Source organism: Macaca thibetana, chromosome 4 (assembly GCF_024542745.1).
Source record: "Macaca thibetana thibetana isolate TM-01 chromosome 4, ASM2454274v1, whole genome shotgun sequence".
NCBI classification, from domain to species: Eukaryota; Metazoa; Chordata; class Mammalia; order Primates; family Cercopithecidae; genus Macaca; species Macaca thibetana.
Window position 1 is genome coordinate 3,942,842 of NC_065581.1, and position 21,321 is coordinate 3,964,162.

At 40.8% G+C, this 21,321-nt stretch overlaps 2 protein-coding genes and 1 pseudogene across 12 annotated transcripts in view; 2 read left to right on the top strand and 1 right to left on the bottom strand.

Moving 5' to 3' along the window:
• The window catches only part of PRPF4B (pre-mRNA processing factor 4B), a 908,191-nt gene extending 902,580 nt beyond the window's left edge, over positions 1-5,611 (top strand). The window contains exons 15-21 of one of the 8 annotated variants that reach the window (XR_007724926.1): positions 1,024-1,297; positions 1,627-1,759; positions 2,271-2,316; positions 2,832-2,918; positions 3,176-3,248; positions 3,688-3,733; positions 5,429-5,611. Coding sequence is in view for 1 of the 8 variants with exons in the window: in XM_050787193.1 (XP_050643150.1) it covers positions 1,024-1,227 (204 nt within the window). In the remaining 7 variants the exon portion in view is untranslated. Of the gene's footprint in view, positions 1-1,023; positions 2,522-2,831 lie in introns of those variants that run through there. The other 7 variants (XR_007724931.1, XR_007724927.1, XR_007724932.1 and 4 more) reach the window with 7 other exon arrangements.
• Positions 5,612-9,204: 3,593 nt separating this feature from the next.
• FAM217A (family with sequence similarity 217 member A) lies at positions 9,205-19,939 on the bottom strand. Of its 4 annotated transcripts, none has more exons than XM_050787210.1 (6): positions 18,430-19,029; positions 15,661-15,745; positions 15,527-15,540; positions 14,515-14,589; positions 14,357-14,424; positions 9,205-10,965 (listed from the first exon to the last, which is right to left on the bottom strand). In XM_050787210.1, exons 1-6 carry the CDS (start codon positions 18,547-18,549, stop codon positions 9,744-9,746), a joined length of 1,584 nt encoding a protein of 527 aa, XP_050643167.1. In that variant the 5' UTR covers positions 18,550-19,029; the 3' UTR covers positions 9,205-9,743. The 4 variants fall into 4 exon arrangements, with proteins under 4 accessions (XP_050643167.1, XP_050643164.1, XP_050643166.1 ...); XM_050787207.1 differs by lacking the exon at positions 15,527-15,540 and adding an exon at positions 19,820-19,939 and having other exon boundaries at positions 9,206-10,965; positions 18,430-18,523; XM_050787209.1 differs by lacking the exons at positions 15,527-15,540; positions 18,430-19,029 and adding an exon at positions 19,820-19,939 and having other exon boundaries at positions 9,206-10,965.
• On the top strand, positions 17,465-17,555 carry LOC126954106 (uncharacterized; annotated as a pseudogene).
• Positions 19,940-21,321: the final 1,382 nt, after the last annotated feature.

Sequence of the window (21,321 nt, forward strand, 5' to 3'; positions counted from 1 at the left end):
CAGCTGAAATACACATTCTGTATGAGCCTTTCGAAAACTCCCAGATTGAAGTAATGATTTCCTTTTTTTTGTCCCATTATTATGTATGTCCCTGTCTTTGCTGGAGCTCTTAATAACACTTCATGGTATCAACTTATTCGCATGTCTGTCACTTACCACTTCAGGGTAGGGAAAGTACAATGCAAACAGCAAATGCTTATTGTTAATTTTCATTGCTAACTTTGAGTTGACCTTTTTTTTTTTTTTTTTTTTTTTTTTTTTTTTTTTTTTTTTTTGAGACTGAGTCTCGCTCTCTGTCATCCAGGCTGGAGTGCAGTGGCACGATCTTGCCTCACTGCAACCTCTGCCTCCCCGGTTCAAGCAATTCTCATGCCTCAGCCTCCTGAGTAGCTGGAATTACAGTTGTGTGCCACTATGCCTGGCTAATTTTTGTATTTTTAGTAGAGACAGGTTTTGCCATGTTGCCCAGGCGGTCTCGAATTCCTGGGTTCAAGCGATCCCCCTACCTTGGGCTTCCAAAGTGCTGGGATTGCGTGAACCACCACACCCGGCCCAGAGTTGACGTCAACTTTTTAGTTTTTTTGGTTACCTTTTAAAAAGATGTAGAGCATAGAGGAAACCACAGCAAAGTTTTAAATGAATAGATGATGATGATACACAGTCATGCATCGCATAACCACAGCATACACTCACACACACCTAGGTACGTAGTATGGCCTTTTGCTTCCAGACCTGAACCGTAAGTTGGTGGACTGAATACTATAGGCACTTTCATAAGTGGTAAGTGTATGTGTGTATCTAAACATAGAAAAAGGAGAGCAAAAATATGGTATTCCAATCTAAGGGACCACTGTCACATATGCAGTCTGTCATTGTCCAAAATGTTGTTATGCACTATGTATATATTTTTTAATATATGTATATTTTTAATATTTTTTATAGACTGACCCCAAAACAATCTGATTTAAGTTATATATGCCTAGTAACTTATTTAGAGATACGCATTTTAAAAATTGTTTTTAGGAGAAAGTTACTGTTATGAGCACCATTAATCCAACTAAGGACCTGTTGGCTGACTTGATTGGGTGCCAGAGACTTCCTGAAGACCAACGTAAGAAAGTACACCAGCTAAAGGACTTGTTGGACCAGATTCTGATGTTGGACCCAGCTAAACGAATTAGCATCAACCAGGCCCTACAGCATGCCTTCATCCAGGAAAAAATTTAAACAAGATGAAGAAACTCCAAGGGTTTGAGTAAATACAAAGACTGAAGAAATTTCACAGCAGTTTATTAATGTATATAAACTTATAAATATTTCTCCAGCAAATTTGAGGAAGCATGATATATTTGAATTAACACCAAGGGTGATATTTCTTTTAGAAATGTTAGTTAATCTGTTTTGTGTCTTACGTGAAATTTCACTGTAGAACTGTTTTAAATTGCCAAGACTGCACAAAATTACAGTGCTAATGTATATGGTTGCAGTTCACATAAAGACAAAAGCATCTGTTATAAAATGAGTAGTAATATTGGGTGGTTGATTTGTTTTTAGCAGACTTGGCTTCATTTTGGTCTTGAGATAAAATGGCCAGCATAAATGCTGTTTATATTCACGTTTTCCTAGGTGTGTGTGTGCAGGCCACAGCAGCATGCCCTTGGTGTAGTCAGTGCCGAAAGGGGTCTGTTCCTTCTTGAGCCTGCCTGCAGGGATGGTCTCCTTTTAAAGCAGGTTGTGTGCAGCATTCAGTACACTGAAGGTAAGCTAAACCATCAACATCTCTGGTGTTTTAAGATGTTATTTTATTGGAACAACTGACAAATGAGGGATGTTAGCTTTGTGGCAGAATTCCCTGCATGTGTGATAACTGATCTTGTTTTATTTTTTGGCATTGCAACTGTGGCATAGTTACAATTTCTGTTTGTTCATCACATTTAAAATTGGAAGAGAACGCGCTTGATGGATAGAGCGCCTTCAGTGTACTGTTTCTTATTAACTTTACTTTTTTAAAATCAACTTGCTATAGACTTTATATACATTTTGTTAAATATAGTTCCTAGTGACATAGAAACAATGCGTAGTTTTCATTTACTAATTACAGATGTTGAGGCCTAATTCTGAAAGTCCTCATATTTAAAGGCTAGATAGACAACGTAATGAAATTTTTAACTATTTGTATGTCATTTTGAAAGTGTACTGCTTTATGGTAAAAGTGTTTTTCATTTGTTCATTGTTTTCATTATTTGTGATCATGTTGTCTTTCAATACAGGCATAAACCTTCCACTCTTGAACAAAGCAGCTGCTTTTTAAAAGCGGTAATTGCTTCTTTACCTTTTATTTCTTTTGTAAATGAAGCTTTTCTTTAAGAATGTGACTTTAAAGTGTTGTCTATTGCATAAAACAGTTGACACTCACTTCTTGTAAAGTGAAGATTGTTCTACTGCATGTGAAGTGGACCATGCAGATTTCTGTATGTTCTCAGTATGCATCACTAGATAATAAAGTCTTTTGTGAACAAGGCATTTGTAGCCATTTTTAAAAGTTTTTGTCTTCAGTGCTGGTAAGTCAGGTAAACCATAAATAGTTATTAAAAGCAACCTTTTGTTTTTTTCCTGAAAGTTTTTAATTGAAAGTATTATTAGTTAAAGATGTAAACCTAGCCAAAATTATCAGTTTATTAATAATTAGGATCCTAATTATTTCAAAAAATCCTACAAATATTGTCAGCTTTCAGTGTAGTGAGATTATTCCTGTAGGTTATGGGGTATAATTCAGGATTTAACTAATGTTTCTGCTATTTTCTCACTTTTCCTTTTGATGGTGCGGAAAGAGAAAAAGGAAAACGGGGCACAGGCCATTCAACGCCTTCTCCAAGGGGTCTGATTTGCTGAGACACCAGCTTCACCTTCTTAACAAGGTTATTTCTGACAGCATGTGTAGATAAACATTTAGCAACAATTTAAGACAAAATCGTGTAAATCAACTTGGTTTTGCAACACAAAGGAATTTGTATTATTAACATGGTAGAAGAGAATTTTTCAGAAATATATGTAATCTTTTCTGTTTGGGGGGTAAAATTATTGCTTGTCTCCCTGAGGAATATGGAAAATAATCAGATTTTAGGGGTATAAATAATATTTTTAAATTGTAAATGGGATTTTTTTATTCACCCAGGCACCTAATTACAACAAGCATGCACATTTTGGTGCATTCAAGAATGGAAAATCAGAATAGCAGCATTCTTCTGGTGGGTTTTGCTCCATTTAAAGACATGAAATGAACTACAGCCAGGAAGGTGATAGATGATATAATAAGCCACCTCTGAACCTACACCCCGTCTCTTCACGGTTTAGACTTACTAAAATAAATGCAAGGTGATTTTCATCTTCAGGTAGAGTGAAGCCTTTTAAATAAGGCGTCACAGGTGCAGCTATTCTACCTTAATGAAACGGGTAGTGATTTTCCCACCATTATTTATTTTGGTGATAATATGCTGCATATTCAAGTCTTTTGTAGTTATTTTCACCCAAAGTAGTTGACAATTTGATGCTTCTGGTGATGTTTATGGCTTCATTTTATATAATTTTTTAAGTAAGTTCCACTAGAAACAGTTCATCTTATACCTTCAAAACTATTACCTGTTCTTTAAAAACGAAGTTGCTTGTTACTTGTTCTTTGTGTTTTAGGTGCAGCTCAGTGGAAGATGATGACAACCAGAAGACATGAGCTAAGGTTTCTGTCCTATAAAAGATTTATTAAAAAACAATCCTTCATTTAGTTTTTGTCTAATTTTTTAGTTTTCAGCATTATGATTTGGGTTTTATTGGTGTTTGGTATTTAGAATAGTGGTGCTATTGTGGTGTTCATCTGTAAAGTGCTTGTTTTATCATACTTCCTGCCTCTCCCCCTCCCCCAGTTTCTTCTTCCCTAAAATAAAAATAGTGGTCAACTTTAGTAATGTAAAAGGCTCTTGGATGCTGAGATTCCACATTAACACATGGTTGTCAAAATTGGATCTTAAGGATCTTAGAAAAACAGCAACCACCAGAATAGCATATATCTAAAAGTAGTCTTCAGCTTTAGGCAGATGCAAAAGAATAGAAACTGGAATATTAAGAATACTGTTCAACTCCTTTAGTATCTATTCCCCAACTTACCCTTTAGGAACCTCATTATTAACCAGTGTTCCAGTCTTAAAGTAGACAAAATACTCAGAGCCATTGGTTTTTTTTTTTTTTTTTTTTTTTTTAAGGGAAATGAAGATGATACTGTGGGTTTTTTATGCCCCAATGTAGCATATCTAGACTACCTATTTGAAAGGAACCCTATAAACTGTCTTATGTTCATATACATGATTTTCTTATACTCTGTAATTTGGCTGAGGTGCAATTTGGAACTTTGCAAGACCTACTAGATTGAATTTCTTTAGTGAATGCTCCTTAATAAATTTGCATTCATCTTTTAGAGTAGCTGTATAGTTTTCAAATGCTATCTGCCATAAAGTTTTTGCCATATTATACTTTATGGCAAACATGGTATCAAGTGATTGTCAGACTTGAGGACTCATAAAAGTCTTAGGTATGGACTACTATTCAAAGATGCTACAGTTTTTTCTAGGGTTGGGAGAATAGTTGAGATCTAGAAAGCATAGACATTTTTTACACTCTGGATAGACTTTATTTGAAGGTCATCAGAAATGAGGTTGGAATTTCGAGGTTTTGAGCAGGGGGAGCATCTTATATTCACCCTTAAATTGTTATTAATGCATCCCGTTTTCTTCATTCCCCAATAGCTATCTCATTTCACTGTCTCAAAATTTTGTTTTAAAATAATAGAAATGTTTTGCCATTATTAAGTACCACTTTATTCCTAACAAAAATAAGTACTCAGGACTTTTTTTCAATATGAAATATTTATGTAATGTTTTATGGTATGTGGTAGAGGAAGTGAAATGTAATGTTCTCAGTTTTGTTCCATATTTGCATTCCTTTTATGCTTTACCTGTATTTTATCATTTGTAAGCAGAACTCTAGCTATATGGATAGAAATGAAATCTCTGAGATGAAACAAAGGAATCACACATGATAAAATTTAGGCAAATTAGTTAAGAAATGGCCCTTTTGAATGTTGAAGATAGGAAAGCAGCCATATATTCAAATGTAATTTTCCTCCTTTAGTTATAATGACATCTTTTCCAATTGGGCTTCATAAATGTGTTTCTTTCTTAATAGTATCCTATTTCCAGCATATATTCAACATGAATTTTATCATTCTCCTCCTAATGGAATGTCTTCCTTATAGAAATGTTCATGACAAATTCATTTGTTTTTTACATGTCAATAATGTATGCTAAATTAAAATGTTTTCCAGTTATTCTGATAGATGTCATTATGGCATCCTTAATTTTTCTTCTCCTTCTGTATATAGGGGAAGGGACTGTTCTGAAGAACCTTTCCATTTAGTGATCAAGATATGGAAGCTGATTTCTGAAAATGCTCAGTGTATATTCTAATTATTTGTGGTACCATTTGAACTGTAACTTGCATTTTAGCAGCGCATGTTTCTAATTGACTTACTGGGAAACTGAATAAAATATGCCTCTTATTATCATATTGTCTCCTGGTTTTTTTCTTTGCTTGAGTTCACATTTTCCTCACAAACATCAAAACATTTTCAGAGCATTAGGTGCAGTGTACACCAAAGGGTGTGTTATATTCATGTTCCTGTTACATACATTTCTGCTTTGGTTTTCCTAGTAATGGAAACATAGATAAGTAATGAGCCAACTCCCTTTTTTATAACGATAAACAAATTGGTTCATTGCCCATATGATAGCTTGACAAATCTTGGGCTCTTATCCTCCGTCTACCTACTCTTTATTTTCTTCTTTGAAGGAACTGTTTTCGGCTTTTCAAAATAGTGAGTAAAATAAGAGTGTAGTTTGTGAATCTTAGTGCATGCAAAGCAGGATTGGAGGAAGGCAGTCAGAATGACCTTGTAGAATGCACTCACCCACCCACCCTGTCGGAGCTAACCATCACAGAGTGGCAGGTAGAAGCTAGTCTGGTTGAATCTGGGCTAAGAAATGGTCAGATGGCACTGGCTCTGGATAGTCTTCATGTAAAGGCCCCAGTTATAATTTTCCTGGACTGCATAACCATCTAAAGTGGCTATGAGGTTATCATATCTGATATATTTTAGGGAAAATAGTGTGCAGGATGTATTGGTTGAGGACCTTTCACACATACTTTTTTTCTTTTTTTCTTTTTTTCTTTTTTTTTTTGAGATGGAGTCTGTTGCCCAGGCTGGACTGCAGTGGCATGATTTCGGCGCACTGCAACTTCCGCCTCTTGGCTTCAAGTGATTCTCCTGCCTCAGCCTCCCAAATAGCTGGGATTACAGGTGCCTGCCCCCACGCCCCGTTAATTTTTGTATTTTTAGTAGAGACAGGGTTTCACCATGTTGGCCAGGCTGGTCTTGAACTCCTGACCTCAGGTGATCCACCTGCCTCAGCCTCCCAAAGTGCTGGGATTACAGGCGTGAGCCACCACACTCGGCCACACATACTTTAATTAGAAAGATTCAACCTCATGAAGATCCTGTGAGCTGAGAACCATCAATGACTGGAGAGCTAAAACATGGGAATTTATGAGCAAACCAAGTCTAAGTTTTCCTGAACAGAATTTACATGTGTGTTATAAACTGCCAAATGTTTTCTTCTTCAAAGATAATAGTGGACGTTGACTTCCACCAAGTATGAAAAATAGCCAAATATTTTGTATTCATGTCTCCAGTTTTGTCCACTACATACGTGGACAAGTGGGTCCAACTTCACCTGTTGGAACCAGGTATTTTTCCCCCGTCAGTATACAGAATAAAGGAGATGATACATCTCTAATCCCTACAAAACTTGCACTTCTGGTCCCAGTCCCATCTCCATGCCCATTCCCACTGCTAGTCTCACTGGAAGGGTTTGTATCTGTTGCACCATACCATTTCCGTGTGCCTTGGCACATGCCTTGCAAGAAACAGGACGTTGTTAGGAATTACCGTTCCTGCACCTAACTAATGCTAAGGACGTCCATTCTCACGATGGTCTGCCCTCCTGTGTCATTCTTTCTTCCCTAATTATTTTGTGAATACTTGTATATGCCAGGCACTTTCGCTGCTAGTCATTTAACCCCCACATGATTATTACATGAGATAAAGACAGTCTACCCACTGTACACATCAGAAAAATGAAGCGAGAGAGGTTAAGGAAACTGCTGAAGGTGTTAGAGGTGTTCAGTGGCAAGAGTCGGTTTGAATTTGGACAGCCTGGAGACAGAGCTAGTGCTTGTAACCACTATGTCATGCATGACAATTGGTAGTCAAGTACTACCTGCCAGGATACAGTAGCCAGCAAAACAGGCATGTCCTTTCTGAAGGTTTTACAAATACAAATTACATCATGACCCTCGGGGTGAGGGGAAGAATCCAGGTTGCTAAGGAAAGTAGAAATGAGAATGGAAACAGCAGGCTTGTCGAAAAGGTTCAGTACACAAGTTAGAAGGAATTGTAAGAATTAAAGATGGTTTGTGGGAAACGGGTCATTGAGAGTTGGAATTTAGTGAAAATGTAGGTCTACTTTGGCATATACTTTTATGAGAGGGATATTATACCACTTTGGATTAATGAGACTGATTGGGATACATACAGGTAAAATTTCATTATGCAACTGTTTGTTTTCTATTGCTGTGCTATTTGATTCTAGAAAATTCTTTGAAATTAAACTAAAAACTAAGCATGCTCTCTGTGACCCCTGCCTCTAAGAAAACTTTGAGCCTTAAGCTACTAAAGCTGGAAAAGCTACAGTTGTTCTCTTCAGCATTTATTTGAATTATCCATTAATTCACTCATCCCTAACTCAAATATTCCATCTCATTTGGAGGGATGATACCCAAAGATTTAGTGGCTGTCTTTGTATGTGGGGTTATGGGGGGAGAGGCCTTTTTTTTTTTCCTTTTTTTTTTTTTTCTTAGACGGAGTCTTGTTCTGTCGCCCAGGCGGTGGCTGTGGGCGATGTCAGCTCACTGCAACCTCCACCTCCCAGGTTCAAGCAATTCTGTCTCAGCCTCCCAAGTAGCTGGGATTACAGGTACCTGCCACCACGCCTGGCTAATTTTTGTATTTTTAGTAGAGACAGGGTTTCACCATCTTGGCCAGGCTGGTCTTGAACTCCTGACCTCATGATCCACCCACCTCAGCCTCCCAAAGTGCTGGGATTACAGGTGTGAGCTGCCGTGCCCAGCTGCCTTTTACTTTTCATTTGGTACCTTTGGGTAATGGTTGAAGTTTTAATCGTGTATTTTTTTTTTTTTTTTTTTTTTTGAGACGGAGTCTCGCTCTGTCACCCAGGCTGGAGTGCAGTTTCACTGCAAGCTCCGCCTCCCGGGTTTACGCCATTTTCCCGAGTAGCTGGGACTACAGGCGCCCGCCAAGTTTTTTTGTATTTCTTAATAGAGACGGGGTTTCACCGTGTTAGCCAGGATGGTCTCGATCTCCTGACCTCGTGATCCGCCCGTCTCGGCCTCCCAAAGTGCTGGGATTACAGGCTTGAGCCACCGCGCCCGGCCAATCGTGTATTTTTTAAAGTTTTAGAAAAATTAATTTTAATTCAACCATCCACTTAAAACCCAAACACAGTATATCCCCAAATATCTGAACCCCTGATTTATGTATGTTACATCAATCCTTTCATCACATCTTTCAAAGTATGATCCAAGAACCACCTGCATTAAAATCACCTAGAATGTTTGTTTATAGTGTGTGTCCATGGGTCCCACTTCCAAAGACTGTGTTTCAGAGGGCCTGCAATAGAAGCTAGGACTCTATTTTGTTTCCTTGATTCTTAGGGGCAGTAAGTTTGTCAGTCATGTAGTTTTCCTTTTTCACTAGTTAATGAGTTATGTGTTGGCTGAATGAATTTCAACTAACCAGCCTTAAGACTTCCAGCAGTGCAGAGCCTGGAAAAAATTCTAGTAACATGACATTTTGGCTGCTCTGTGGACAGTGATCTTACCCATTTTTTTCTTCAACATTTAAAAAATACTGGGTCTGAGTGGAAGAGGGTTATTTCATGCCTAAACCTGTAGTTGGGCCCCAAAAAGAACAATCTTTCATGTATATGACAAAGAAAGGCCGGGGACATAGAAAATTTCTAAGGATTTGGGAGGAGCTAGGGGGATCTAGAGGATCTTGTACATTAATAGAACAACAACTTCTTTAGCTTTTAAGGGCTAAGTAAATGCCCAAAGGATAGGTCAAAATGATAGATCTGTGGAGATGAGGGCACAGGAAAAAAAAAAAAAATGATACCAGAGTGGGAAAGACCTTTTAAAAAATCAACTCATGACTACATAACAAGAACTATAGCTGCAATAAGTCAATTATACCATTTATTGATGGAATGATGCTGGAAAACAATCACTGAAAAAACAATAGCCTTTTGAATAGAATAGTCTACTAAGTGAACCATTTATTTGAAACACAACATGCAAATATGTCAGTATAGAAGCCTGTGGGTTTATATATAGACATCTCAGCAGTGCTCTTCACAAGTTCCACTCCATATCACATCAAGCAACCGTTTGGTGATTTTGGGGGATTGTTAACAGTACCTGGGTCTTGGAATAATTAACCATATCTTAGTTGGGCTTCTTAGAATAGATCTGTTCACACTGAGATGTGTGAAAGAAAAGAGTTATTTTTGTTCAATGGGTGAGCAGCACTTATCCTTAGCAATAAGGGAAGGTGACAAACAGTTTAGCTTCTGAATAGAGAACGGTCTATTCAACACTGTATTTTGTCGGTAAAGTTTCTTTTTGGTCCCAAAGTTTCTCTTCGGTGCCTTAATTTCTTCCTTCTGATTTTCGGGAAAAGACAGAGGTATAGGTGAAACTGGCATTAGAGACCTCGATGGCAGACATCTTGTGGAGACCATTTTAAGCAGTGATTGAGTTGTTTGGCCAGTAGTAGGCTTGGATGAAAGTTCTTGGCATGGATTTAAAATATAACTTTTGGGATTCTTATAAGTTTCAGTCAATTGTTTTGTGGTGGAAGAACTTTTTAGAGGCGGTGGTCTAGTATTCCATTTATATTTGCCAGCATTGCTCCAATTCCATTTTAAAGCATTTTGCTCAAGTTTGCAAGAACCAGAGTTGTTTTTACTTCTTTCTTGACTTTTATCTACACAAGGTATCTGAAGACTCAAAGAGTCGCAAAGTTTTAGCTGTCTCGCTTTTGGTGTAGCTTTGGAGGAAGAGGGTCGTTCAGTTACTGCTGGAGTACAGAAAGTCGCTGGTAGTCTTGGCCTCTCTTTTTGAATAGTCATATGTTGTAATCGTTCTAGTTCCAGTAAACGAGTTATCAAGTGTTCAATAGAGCTTTCTGCAGGTTCCACTGTTGCTTTCCAATTGTCAGATTTGGAGAGGGCTAAATTGTGCAAGTCTAGAGTACTGAAAGCAGGAGGGAGAAAATCAGGATATGGAAATACTTCATTTGGCTCCTCGGTGAAAGGTTCCTCAACATTTTTTATTGTTTCTGGCTTCAAGTTCAGGTCCACCTTTTTAAAAGAGCTAAGTAAAGTATCATTTGCTTTCTCATTTTCTGATAAGTCACTTTCATCTGTTAAATTTTCTTCCACACTGCTGCTTCCGTGTTTCAAATTCCAATTTGCAGCAGGTAACGTTTCACCATCGTTGTTTTCTATAGTTGAACATGAACTAAATTGAATCTCATTTCTGTTCTTGAAAAAGTCTCCATCAGCATGGGGCCAGCAGAGACCTAGTGGCACCGGCAGTCCAGGGTAAGGACCAACCTGCTCATCAGCTGAAGTGCTTGTGAATGGGTGGCTCAGAGTGAAGACCCTGATAGGATTACTGGTTACATTAAAGCCAGTTTCCACTGAAGATTTTTTGAATTCCCTTTAAAAAATAATTCAATGAATGGTTTATTGACTAGAATTAAAATGCTATGAAAATGATAAGGTTAAGTACCCTTTATCAAAGGCTGGTTAATGTGTAGCTCCCAATGGCATATGTGGATCTAGCTACCTGTAACAGAAATATGTTAGTTTCCAAAAATGCTCTAATATACAACTACATAAATTTTTTAAAATATAGATTAAAATATTAACTAGGCATCCCTTTGTGCAAGCACAGATGACTAGATTATGACACCTAAAATGGCTAACTGTGGCTGTGGATAGACAATAGGTTAAAGGTGGATAACTATATGTTTGCCGATAGTGTACATGCGATTCTTAGGTTTGAAAATGAGGATATCTAACTCAAACTGAAATTAAAATGAAATGTTTATTGATCCAGAATTAGATAAAAGGAAACTCAAAGAATGTAATTATGTTACTTTAAAAAGCCTTCTATGTTAGCCACTGTGGTTTGTAAAAATTACTGTAACAAAAAAGGAAGCGAACAATGTCTATCAAAAATTATCCCAGATATAGTCCCTAGTAATTTTCATGTAATGATGCTCTTCTATTTTAGGAGTAATTCTAGGTATTATGGTAAAATGAAAACTACAAAAAAGCCATAGAATACTGAGTTTCTAGTTAGTTTTTATTTTTTAAAGATAACTAGAAATACTGAGATTGAAAGATTTGATGCATTAGTTGACATATAGGCTTGATATCCTCTTGCTTTTTTTTAAGCCAGTTGACATTAAAGATAACAAAATAATCTGGAAAAGTTTTGAAAAATACTTTCGAGGCCAGGCGCAGTAGCTCACACCTGTAATCCCAACACTTTGGGAGGCCAAGGCAGGCAGATTGCTTGCACCTGGGATTCTGAGACCAGGCTGAGCAACACGGCAAAATTCATCTCTACAAAAAATGAGCTGGGCATGGAGGCACGCGCCTGTAGTCCCTGCTCCTCCAGAGGCTGAGCTGGGAAGACCGCTTCAGCCTCAGAGGTGGAGGCTGCAGTAAACCACGACTGCACCACTACACCCCAGCCTGGGTGACAGAATGAGGCCCTGTTGCAAAAAAAAAGAAAAAGAAAAAGAAAAAATACTCATTTAGCTAAATACTAGGTATACTGCCTTGCCTTTGAAAAACCACAGGAAAATCACTTTAAATCTACAAGTGTTAATAGACACGTACATGTAGTATGAAGAGTGTGAAATCCGGAAGGGGAGGGCCTAGGTTTGAACCCCTTTGCTACCAGTGAGTGAGCAAAATGGAAATGATAATACCTACCTTGGAGGTAGTCTGAGAAGCAAGAGAATTTATATGAATGTGCTGTGCAAAATGTTAAACACTAAGATATTACTTTTATTCTTTTTACTTGTTGATGGTATATTGAGGAGAAAAATCTTTCATTGATACCAAACCTCCATTTCTGCAACATTATTAAACCTATCCAGTATTAATAGCAAATGCCCGTCAAACACATTGTTCTGTTCAGTCCTCACGACCTCATGAGATAGGCACTTTTATTTTCCACCTTGAACAGATAAGGAAGCGGGGGTGTAGAATGGCTAAGGTCACACATCTAGGAAGTGGGAGAGCTGGAAGTGACTCCACGTGGTGGACTCCCATGCCCCTGGTCCTAACCACTGCATTCTACTGCCTCCATTTGTTCACTCCTCTGCTACTGTGGTAAAATTCAATTCACTTCGTTTGACCGCTTATCTTGAAATACGTTTTCCCAGCTGAGGTTTTTTCTCATAAAAATAGCCTTTTTTATCCCCATCAGCACCAACATTGCTTTAGGTCATCAGTCACCACAACTGCCATAGAACTTGATTTCCCCATTGACTTTTAACATAGAGTGAACTTCACCCCAGGCCTCACAGAGGTAAAACCCTCTGACTAGGACATGGCTGATAGCACGCGAACCACTCTCCTGCTAAACTACACAGAAGAGCCCTGAAACTCAGGGCCGTGAGCGAAGACGCTGTGTGAAGTGCCGCAAAGCAGTCCTCAGTAAGCGTTCATTTCCAGATACTAGTGACCTGGCTTTCTGAGAAGCCTTCTAGCTAGTCCTAATGCAAGGCAAAGTTTAAGAATCAAAAAATAAGAATTAAAAGTCAGGAGCCAGGCACGGTGGCTCATGCCTGTAATCCCAGCACTTTGGGAGGCCGAGGTGGGTGAATCACGAGGTCAGGAGTTCAAGACCAGCCTGGCCAAGGTGGTAAAACCCCGTCTCTACTAAAAATACAAAAATTAGACAGGCGTGGTGGTGGGCACCTGTAATCCTAGCTACTTGGGAGGCTGAGGCACAGAACTGCTTGAACCTGGAAGGCGGAGGTTGCAGTGAGCTGAGATCGTGCCATTGCACTCCAGCCTGGGCAACAAGAGCGAAACTTTGTCTAAAAAATAAAAATAAAAAAATAAAAAAGATTTAAAACTCAGGTAAGGTTGGGTGCAGCAAACCACCATACCTATGTAACAAACCTGCAAGTTCTGCACATGTATCCCAGAACTTAAAAAAGTATAATAATAAATTAAAAAGCAGCCTGGCGTGGTGGCTCACACCTGTAATCCCAGAACTTTGGGAGGCCAAGGTGGGTGGATCACCTGAGGTCGGGAGTTCGAGACCAGCCTGACTACATGGAGAAACCCCGTCTCTACTAAAAATACAAAATTAGCTGGGCATGGTGGCCCATGCCTGAAATCCCAGTTACTCAGGAGGCTGAGGAAAGAGAATCACTTGAACCCAGGAGGCAGAGGTTGCGATGAGCCGAGATCATACCTTTGCATTCCAGCCTGGGCAACAAGAGTGAAACTCCATCTCAAAAAAAAAAAAAAAAACAAAAAAAAAACCTCAGGTAAGGTCTGAGAAGCGATATACTGTAATGTCTATGAGCCTGAGCCAGGTTACTTTCATATCCTGGTTCCACCTTTCATTAATATTGTGCGACTCTGAGCAAGTTACTTGTCACCATGCCTCAAGCGTCCTCAACTGTAAAACAGGGATGATGATAACTGCCTTCCTTACGTGGTCAGCTGTGAGTTACATGAACTACTACATACAAGGAATTAACATAGTCCCTGGAATGCAATACTACTTTCCTATTACAGTTCCTGTTGCTTTCAACGGGAAGCCCATACTTTATCCATCTAAAATCTTCATTGTCAGAACATAGTAAAACTCTTGATTCCCACCTATTCTAATTGTCTGGTGGTATTTGCAGCCACTTCCTGTTTTAGGGTGGATTTCTATCATTGCCCACTATTCCCACAGAATACTATTTTCTTCTGGTGGTTCATGGTCCTTGTATTCCAAGTAGTTATCTCATGTGTATTTTAAATTTATTTCAGTAATTTAGGGTGTTACAAAATAACTATTCGCTTACCTCTTCTCTATGGTACTTCCTTCATTAAGAGCACAATTCCATAATTGAAAGATCCCTTGTTTACTATTCTGATGACAGAAAAATAATGGGAAATCGTTTAGTAGCTGCATATATTTTTAAAATGTAATATTTTAAGGGTATGATGAATCAAATCCCACCTGTGTACTTTTTTGAGTATGTGCCGACAAATTAGGTTCTGGCATCGGCTGCTCCACTGGAATTTCCAAATAGTTCTATAAGGCAGCAGAAGACTTTTAAACATAATATATCTCTGTTCCCTATTCTTGTTCTAACAATGTACAGCTCTTGTTCTAATCAAGGAATACATGGTAAAATTGAATGATACTTTGTTTATATATAAAGAAATATTTTGTTTTTACTGATTTCAGCAAAAATTAGTATAACCTATTTATTACAAATACCAACTAAACTGTTAATAAGACTTGAATATCATTAAGATTGTCTTTATTTTGCAGTTAAATGTTTTATGTTCTGATCAAAAAGGATAAACAAAAAGATTAATTTTCCACTACTTCAGAACAAGATATTGGTCATTTCAACTACTTCAAGACTTTTTGTTTTTGTTGCTGAGACAGGGTCTCCTTCTGTCACCCAGGCTGGAGTACAGGGGCACAATCTTGGCTCACTGAAACCTCCATTTCCTGGGCTTAAGCGATCCTCCTGCTGAGCTCAGCCTCTCGAGTAGCTGGGACTACACGCATGTGCCACCATGCTCGGCTAATTTTTTTTTTTGGTAGAGATGGGGTTTCACCATATTGCCCAGGCTGGTCTCAAACTCCTGACCTCAAGTGATCCACTTGCCTCAGCCTCCCAAAGTGCTGGGATTACAGACGTGAGCCACTGCACCCAGCCTGCTTCAAGACATTTTAAAGGACAGGACTACTTCCTTTTTGACAATAACTAAAAAAGACGATACTCAATTTTCATTTATAGTATTGTTATACTGAAAAATACTTAATATGACAAAATATTAATGTAATAACCAATTTGAAACTCTGTAAAATATTTGACTTTGACTTGTGTGAAGAACTCTACAGAAATGAAATTTAAAGTTTAACTTTCAGGAAGGAAATTTTTTTTAAAGAACATACTTATAATTTTAAAATAGTATGTTTTATGAATACTTTAAAACCAAACATTTATCCTTACCTTGTTAATTTTGCCTGAAATGTGTATAAAAAATGACAATTAATAGTTACATAAAACTGATTATATTCAAAACAAACCCCCTTTTAATATGAGTGATTCTTTCAGTATAAGTATATACATCTACGATTTCTTACCACCTGCTGCTCTATCCCTTCCAGCTGGGAGGATTTTGTTTTCAGGAACAGGCACTTCTGAATCCAAATTCCAGTGAGATAAGTTCTAAAACAATATTTGTTTTAGGATAAACTTAACATTAAGAAAACATAAAAACCTCAATCATGTCACACGTTCTTTGGGTAAAGTATGACAAAAGGCACAAAGCTTCGTGACTCTCACCCCTCATTATAAAGAACTTCTCAGCATCTTTGAGGAGAAAGCAATTTTCTCTTAACCAAGCCCTTATCAGCTTGATAACACCTATTGTTGAGGAATTAGAAAGGCTTTTACAATAATTTGTGGTTTCATTCACATTTTGTTAAAAATAATAACACACAGGTTTTCAAAATTGATTTTTAAAATGGAATAAAATGTCCTGTTCAGTGTGTCTCTGGAACACAATTGTGCATTAATCAAACTTTCTATATCTGAGTATCAGATCTAAAAGCCTATAAAAAGCTGGGTCTGGTGGCTCATGCCTGTAATCCCAGCACTTTGGGAGGCCGGGGCAGGTCAGGATCACCTGAGGTCTGGAGTTCGAGACCAGCCTGGCCAACATGGTGAAACCCTGTCTCCAATAAAAATACAAAAATCAGCCGGGTGTGGTGGCACACACCTGTAATCCCAGCTATTTGGGAGGCTGAGGCAGGAGAATCACTTGAACCCAGGAGGTGGAAGTTGCGATGAGCTGCAATCACACCACTGCCCTCCAGCCTGGGCCATAGAGTGAGACTGTCTCAAAATAAATAAATAAATAAACAAATAAATAAAATTTAAAAAATGAAAGCATATAAAAATCTTTCCATCAACCACAGGAAGTCTGTAACCCTCACATTATATTCAACACTAACCAGCCCACTACTCATTCTGGCTTCCAGATGTGGAGAAACACTTACGAAATATTCAAAAGAAAGCCAAAAATCAAAAGGGAAATGTACTAACAACAGAGTATTTATGTTCCAGACAAGGTGCAGAGCACTACGGAGGAAAATGTGGCAGGTGTGTACAAGACTGTAACAATTTATTCTGGAAAACAGAAAGTGAAGAGGTGATTAGTTTATAAGAAAGTAAATTTTTAGGAATGAACCCAATTGTTTTGTCTCAAAAAAGCATTGTAAATGAAACTCTAAGCAAATGAAATGTTAGGTATTATTAGATACAATCTCTTCATTAAGGAGGAACAGAGAGAAATAAGCTTCAAAACAGCATGAGGATTTAATTTATCCACAAAGAGATATCTCCTGATGGGAAGGGTAGTTGAACATTGGAAGGGAGGCTGCAGATTATCTTTATCTACAGATTTATGAAAAATATAATACAACTAATACTCTGCTCTCTGGCATGATATGTACAAGGGCTAATCTCTACATGAGAATCATCACCTGGGGAGGTTTTTAAAAATAATTGTTGAGAAAAAAAAAATCCTGATTTTAAAGAATGACGGTGAGGGCCGGGCGCGGTGGCTCAAGCCCGTAATCCCAGCATTTTGGGAGGCCGAGGCGGGCAGATCACCTCAAGTCAGGAGTTCTAGACCAGCCTGGCCAACTTGGTGAAACCCCATCTCTACTAAAAATACAAAAATTAGCTGGGTGTGGTGGCGGGCGCCTGTAATCCCAGCTACTGGGGGGCTGAGGGGAGAATCGCTTGAACCCGAGAGGCAGAAGTTGCAGTGAGCTGCGATAGTGCCACTGCACTCCAGCCTGGGTGACAGAGTGAGACTCCGTCTCCAAAAATGGAAAAAAAAAAGAATGAGGGTGATGCCCAGTTATTTGTATTTAAAATATCCTTTTGTAGTTCACAGCATGATGACTGGGTTTTTACGTTCATGTGTGAGATGTGCCCCTTCAAACCTTTTTACGATATCTGGTGGATTTTTAAGCTTTTTTCAGCTATATAAATCCTGGTACTCTTGTATGAAATGAACATGTGAAAGAAACATCCTCAGTTGATGAAACTGTGTTGTTGCAATTATAAAATAAAATGAATGTAACCAGGCCAGGCATGGGTAGGTCACACCTGTAATCCCAGCACTTTGGGCAGCCAAGGCGGGTGGATCACTTGAGGTCAGGAGTTCCAGACCAGCCTGGCCAACATGTGTCTACTGAAAATATAAAAACTAGCCGGCGTGGTGGCACATGCGTGTAGTCCCAGCTACTCGGGAGGCCGAGGCAGGAGAATCGCTTGAACCTGGGAGATGGAGGCTGCAGTGAGCCGAGATCCTGCCACAGCACTGCAGCCTGGGAGACAGAGGAAGACTGCCTTGTCTCCAAAACAAACAAACAAAAACCAAAAACAACAAAAAAAATTAACATAACCAAATTGATCAACTGGTAAAGAAGGCTCATTAACTAAACATGAAGTCTGACAGTGTGCAAATTTCTTAAGAGTTGGGACTTGATTATGCTTTGTGATATCCCACCTGCCTTACCAATATTTTTCACAAAGGGTGTGTGTGTGAAAACAAAGGAAGTGAGCACTGCCTGGTGGATAACAAGGTAGCACCTTTAATGAAGCAAAATTGCAACTTGAAATGTTTGGCATTTGGAGAAGAGCTGGCTAATTTTTCCTTTGTTAAAAGAAATAGAAAATTTCCATTTGCCGTTCCAAACGTGCCAAAAGGAAAACACAGGATAAACTGCCCACGATGCAAAAGCAGCAAGGACATCACTGCAAGAAAACTCCAAGGGAGTTGTCTTAGCAACAGGAGCCGCTGCCCAAACACTCAAGTTCAACAGCGCCTGCCATACCTCCTGAGAGACGTTTGACACACGTAGGCTGTTACCACAGGTCTCATTTCTTCTCCCCATTTTGTTGTAGCTGCTGCTCTGTTTCCTTAAAATCCTATACAGATTGTGGGACAGGCACATGTATGAGTAAGGGTCAACATTTATAAAAAAGAAGAAGTGTGAGTTTGATTTCCCATCTAAAGGAGGTAAGAGAATGCTTAGAAAGCAGAAGAGAGGGGCTAGGCGAGCAGGGTGAGGGTGACAGTACCAAACCAACCAAAAACAAGGGGCAAGCCTGACTCAAAAGGAGCACAGACAACAGCAAACTAGCAGATCTCAGAACAAGATGAGGAAATCCGGATCAGAGGTGAGAAAGTAAATAACCAGCTAAGAAGATGAAATACAAATTGGAACAAACTATGGTGAATTATCCAGAACTTAGAAAACAGGGGCACAAAGTCTCCTTTTAATCATTCAAAACAATTGCTCCATTTGAAAGCGGGATTGAACCCTTACAACTAGGCCAGGCAAGCACGTCGTGCGTATTTCAGAGACACCAAATCGCCCCCAGGACCAAACTATATTTTCCACACTAATGAGTCAAGGTACCTAAAACGTTTTAACCCACTGCCGTTTAAAGTAAAAGAATTAGAGAACTCTAAGGTAACAAGCAAAAAAGTCACTGCATTAAGGTATGGCTATCTGGAAAGAATAACTTTTTTTTTTTTTTTTTTGAGACAGTCTCACTTTGTTGCCCAGGCTGGAGTGCAGTGGCGCGATCTCGGCTCACTGCAACCTCTGCCTCCCGGGTTCAAGCGACCATGTTGGCCAGGCTGGTCTTGAACTCCTGACCTCGTGATACACCCGCCTCAGCCTCCCAAAGTGCTGGGATTACAGGCGTGAACCACTGCGCCTGGCCAAGAATTACAAATTAAAGCCACCGCACTAATCGGTCTATCTGCCAATCGTTTACAATTGATTGTCCCCTACTTAAAAGTGTAGGAAGAAATGGGAGATTTAGTTTAGGTCGGTTTTCAGCCAACGCCGGTATTGGTCCACCGGGTGTGTGCATGCCAGACACTGGGTTTGAATGCAGGAGGAAGGCGTGGCTGAGCAGGTGGCGCTGCCTGGGGCCACTGGGGGTGTGTCAAGGAGGAGGGCATCCAGTTCCCGGACAAGGCCACCGCACCCGAGGGACGGCCCTGGGGACAAAGGACGCCTTGGGTACTGCGAGCTGGGGGACAGGAGCTTTAGGGGCTGGAGTGCGTGAAGGCGCGTGTCTCAGGGAGCTGCGAGGCCCCCGGGAAGAGGAATCGCCTTTTCCTCCTGAGCTGTGGCCGGACTGGGTGGGGAGCCCAGTTCCAGGGGTAGCAGGAGGGGGTGCGAGATTCCCCGGTGCCGGGTCTCTTACCCCACCTCGCCGAAGGCCCCAGTGTCCTCCCCGGCGTTCTCTCCTGGTGCGCCGCCCCGAGGCCCCAGCGCCTCCGCGTGCGTGGCTGACGGCTTGGAGGGCGCCCCCTCTGCCTCGGGCTTCCTGCAGCGGGGGACAGAGAGGGCGGCGGGCAGCCTCGAGCGCAGCCGGGTCGGCGGTGTAGGCGACTGCGAAGCCCGCGGGCCGGCGCAGGGGTGGGAGTCGGGCCCAGGGCCCAGGCGGGGCCCAGAGAGACCTGCCGGCGCCGGGGCCGGGGCTGCGGCTCCGCGGGCTTCCCCACCGGCCGGGTCTCCCGGCAACTACCAGAGAGCGGGGGCGCCCCGGGAGGCCTCGCGTTCCACCAGGTCCACCGGTATTCGCGGGCCGCGGGGTCGCCGGTGGCCGCCCAGGCGCAGAGCCTCTCGGGGGTCACCCGGCTGCCGAGCCCGCGGGACGCACGCCGCCGCCAGGGGAGGACGACCAGCCTCAGGCCCTGTCCCTGCGCCCCGCACGGCCCCCTCTGGGGCTGCGCAGCCCACTCGGCCAGCCTGGCCTGGAGAGGCCGCCCCGGGCCTCGCAGGAAAGCCTGAGCCTCCCGGGCCTTCTCTGACTTTCCCCTCGGCGTCCTGGACCTTCTGGGGCCTTCCTGGGCCTCCTCGGGCTTCCTTGACCCTCCCCGGGCCTTTCCGGAGGCCTCCAGGCCCTTCCCTGGGCCTTTCCAGGCTGAACGCTCTGCAAGATGGCCAGTAGGCCTCTGGGACCCGGGGCCTGGCCCGCCCGCCTCAACTCCCACCGCCTGCTCACATCAAGCCAGGAGCACCGCCCGTACGTAGCCCTCCAGACTACGCTAAAATATAAAGGTTATATCTATGCTTCTACAATATATTAATTAACATAGAAGAGGCATCCTTGTTGACACCAAGCCCATCAGGTCAGTTTCAGGTCCGTCGTCGGCCTTTCAATAGGAAGAACAAAAGACGATTTTTTCCTTTTTTCATGTAGAGGATACATTTAAATCACAGAGCCCAATTTTGTACCCCTAAGTGCGTATCTCTTATTACAGCTCCATGAAATAAGTGGAGGGGTGGGGGAAGAATATCTGTATATCTAGTTAGATATATCTACATAGCTATCTCCCCCACCTTTTGATATAGAGAAAAATTTAAAACAAAATTAATTCTATATGTAAGTACAGCAAATGAATACTAAATATCATATGGGGGGATGAGATCACGGCCATGCCCCTTTGAGAATCTCCCCATAAAAATGCGTTTATATACCACATGTTGAACACAATTTCAAGGGTTTCTCAGGTTCTTTGATCCCTGACTCCTGACTCTTTCCTCTGCATTTCCATTTTCTCCTCAGAAAGACCTTCCCTTTAAAGAAACCCTTCCCACCTACCACCTGCCTTACTCTACTTCATGACACCCTGTTTTTAGTTTCTTTTTTGTACTCCTCAGAATGTTGCTGTTTACTTGTTTGTTTTTGTATTGCCTGTC

What these genes read in the sequence shown, in the direction of transcription:
- FAM217A (XM_050787210.1), bottom strand. Translation starts at nt 18,549, where the DNA reads ATGTGCCTGTCCCACAATCTGTATAGGATTTTAAGGAAACAGAGCAGC. An exon ending in ATACTCAAAAAAGTACACAG is followed by an intron (nt 14,425 to 14,514) that starts GTGGGATTTGAT and finishes TTCTGTCATCAG; the next exon opens with AATAGTAAACAAGGGATCTT. An exon ending in GGAAGTACCATAGAGAAGAG is followed by an intron (nt 10,966 to 14,356) that starts GTAAGCGAATAG and finishes TATTTTTTAAAG; the next exon opens with GGAATTCAAAAAATCTTCAG.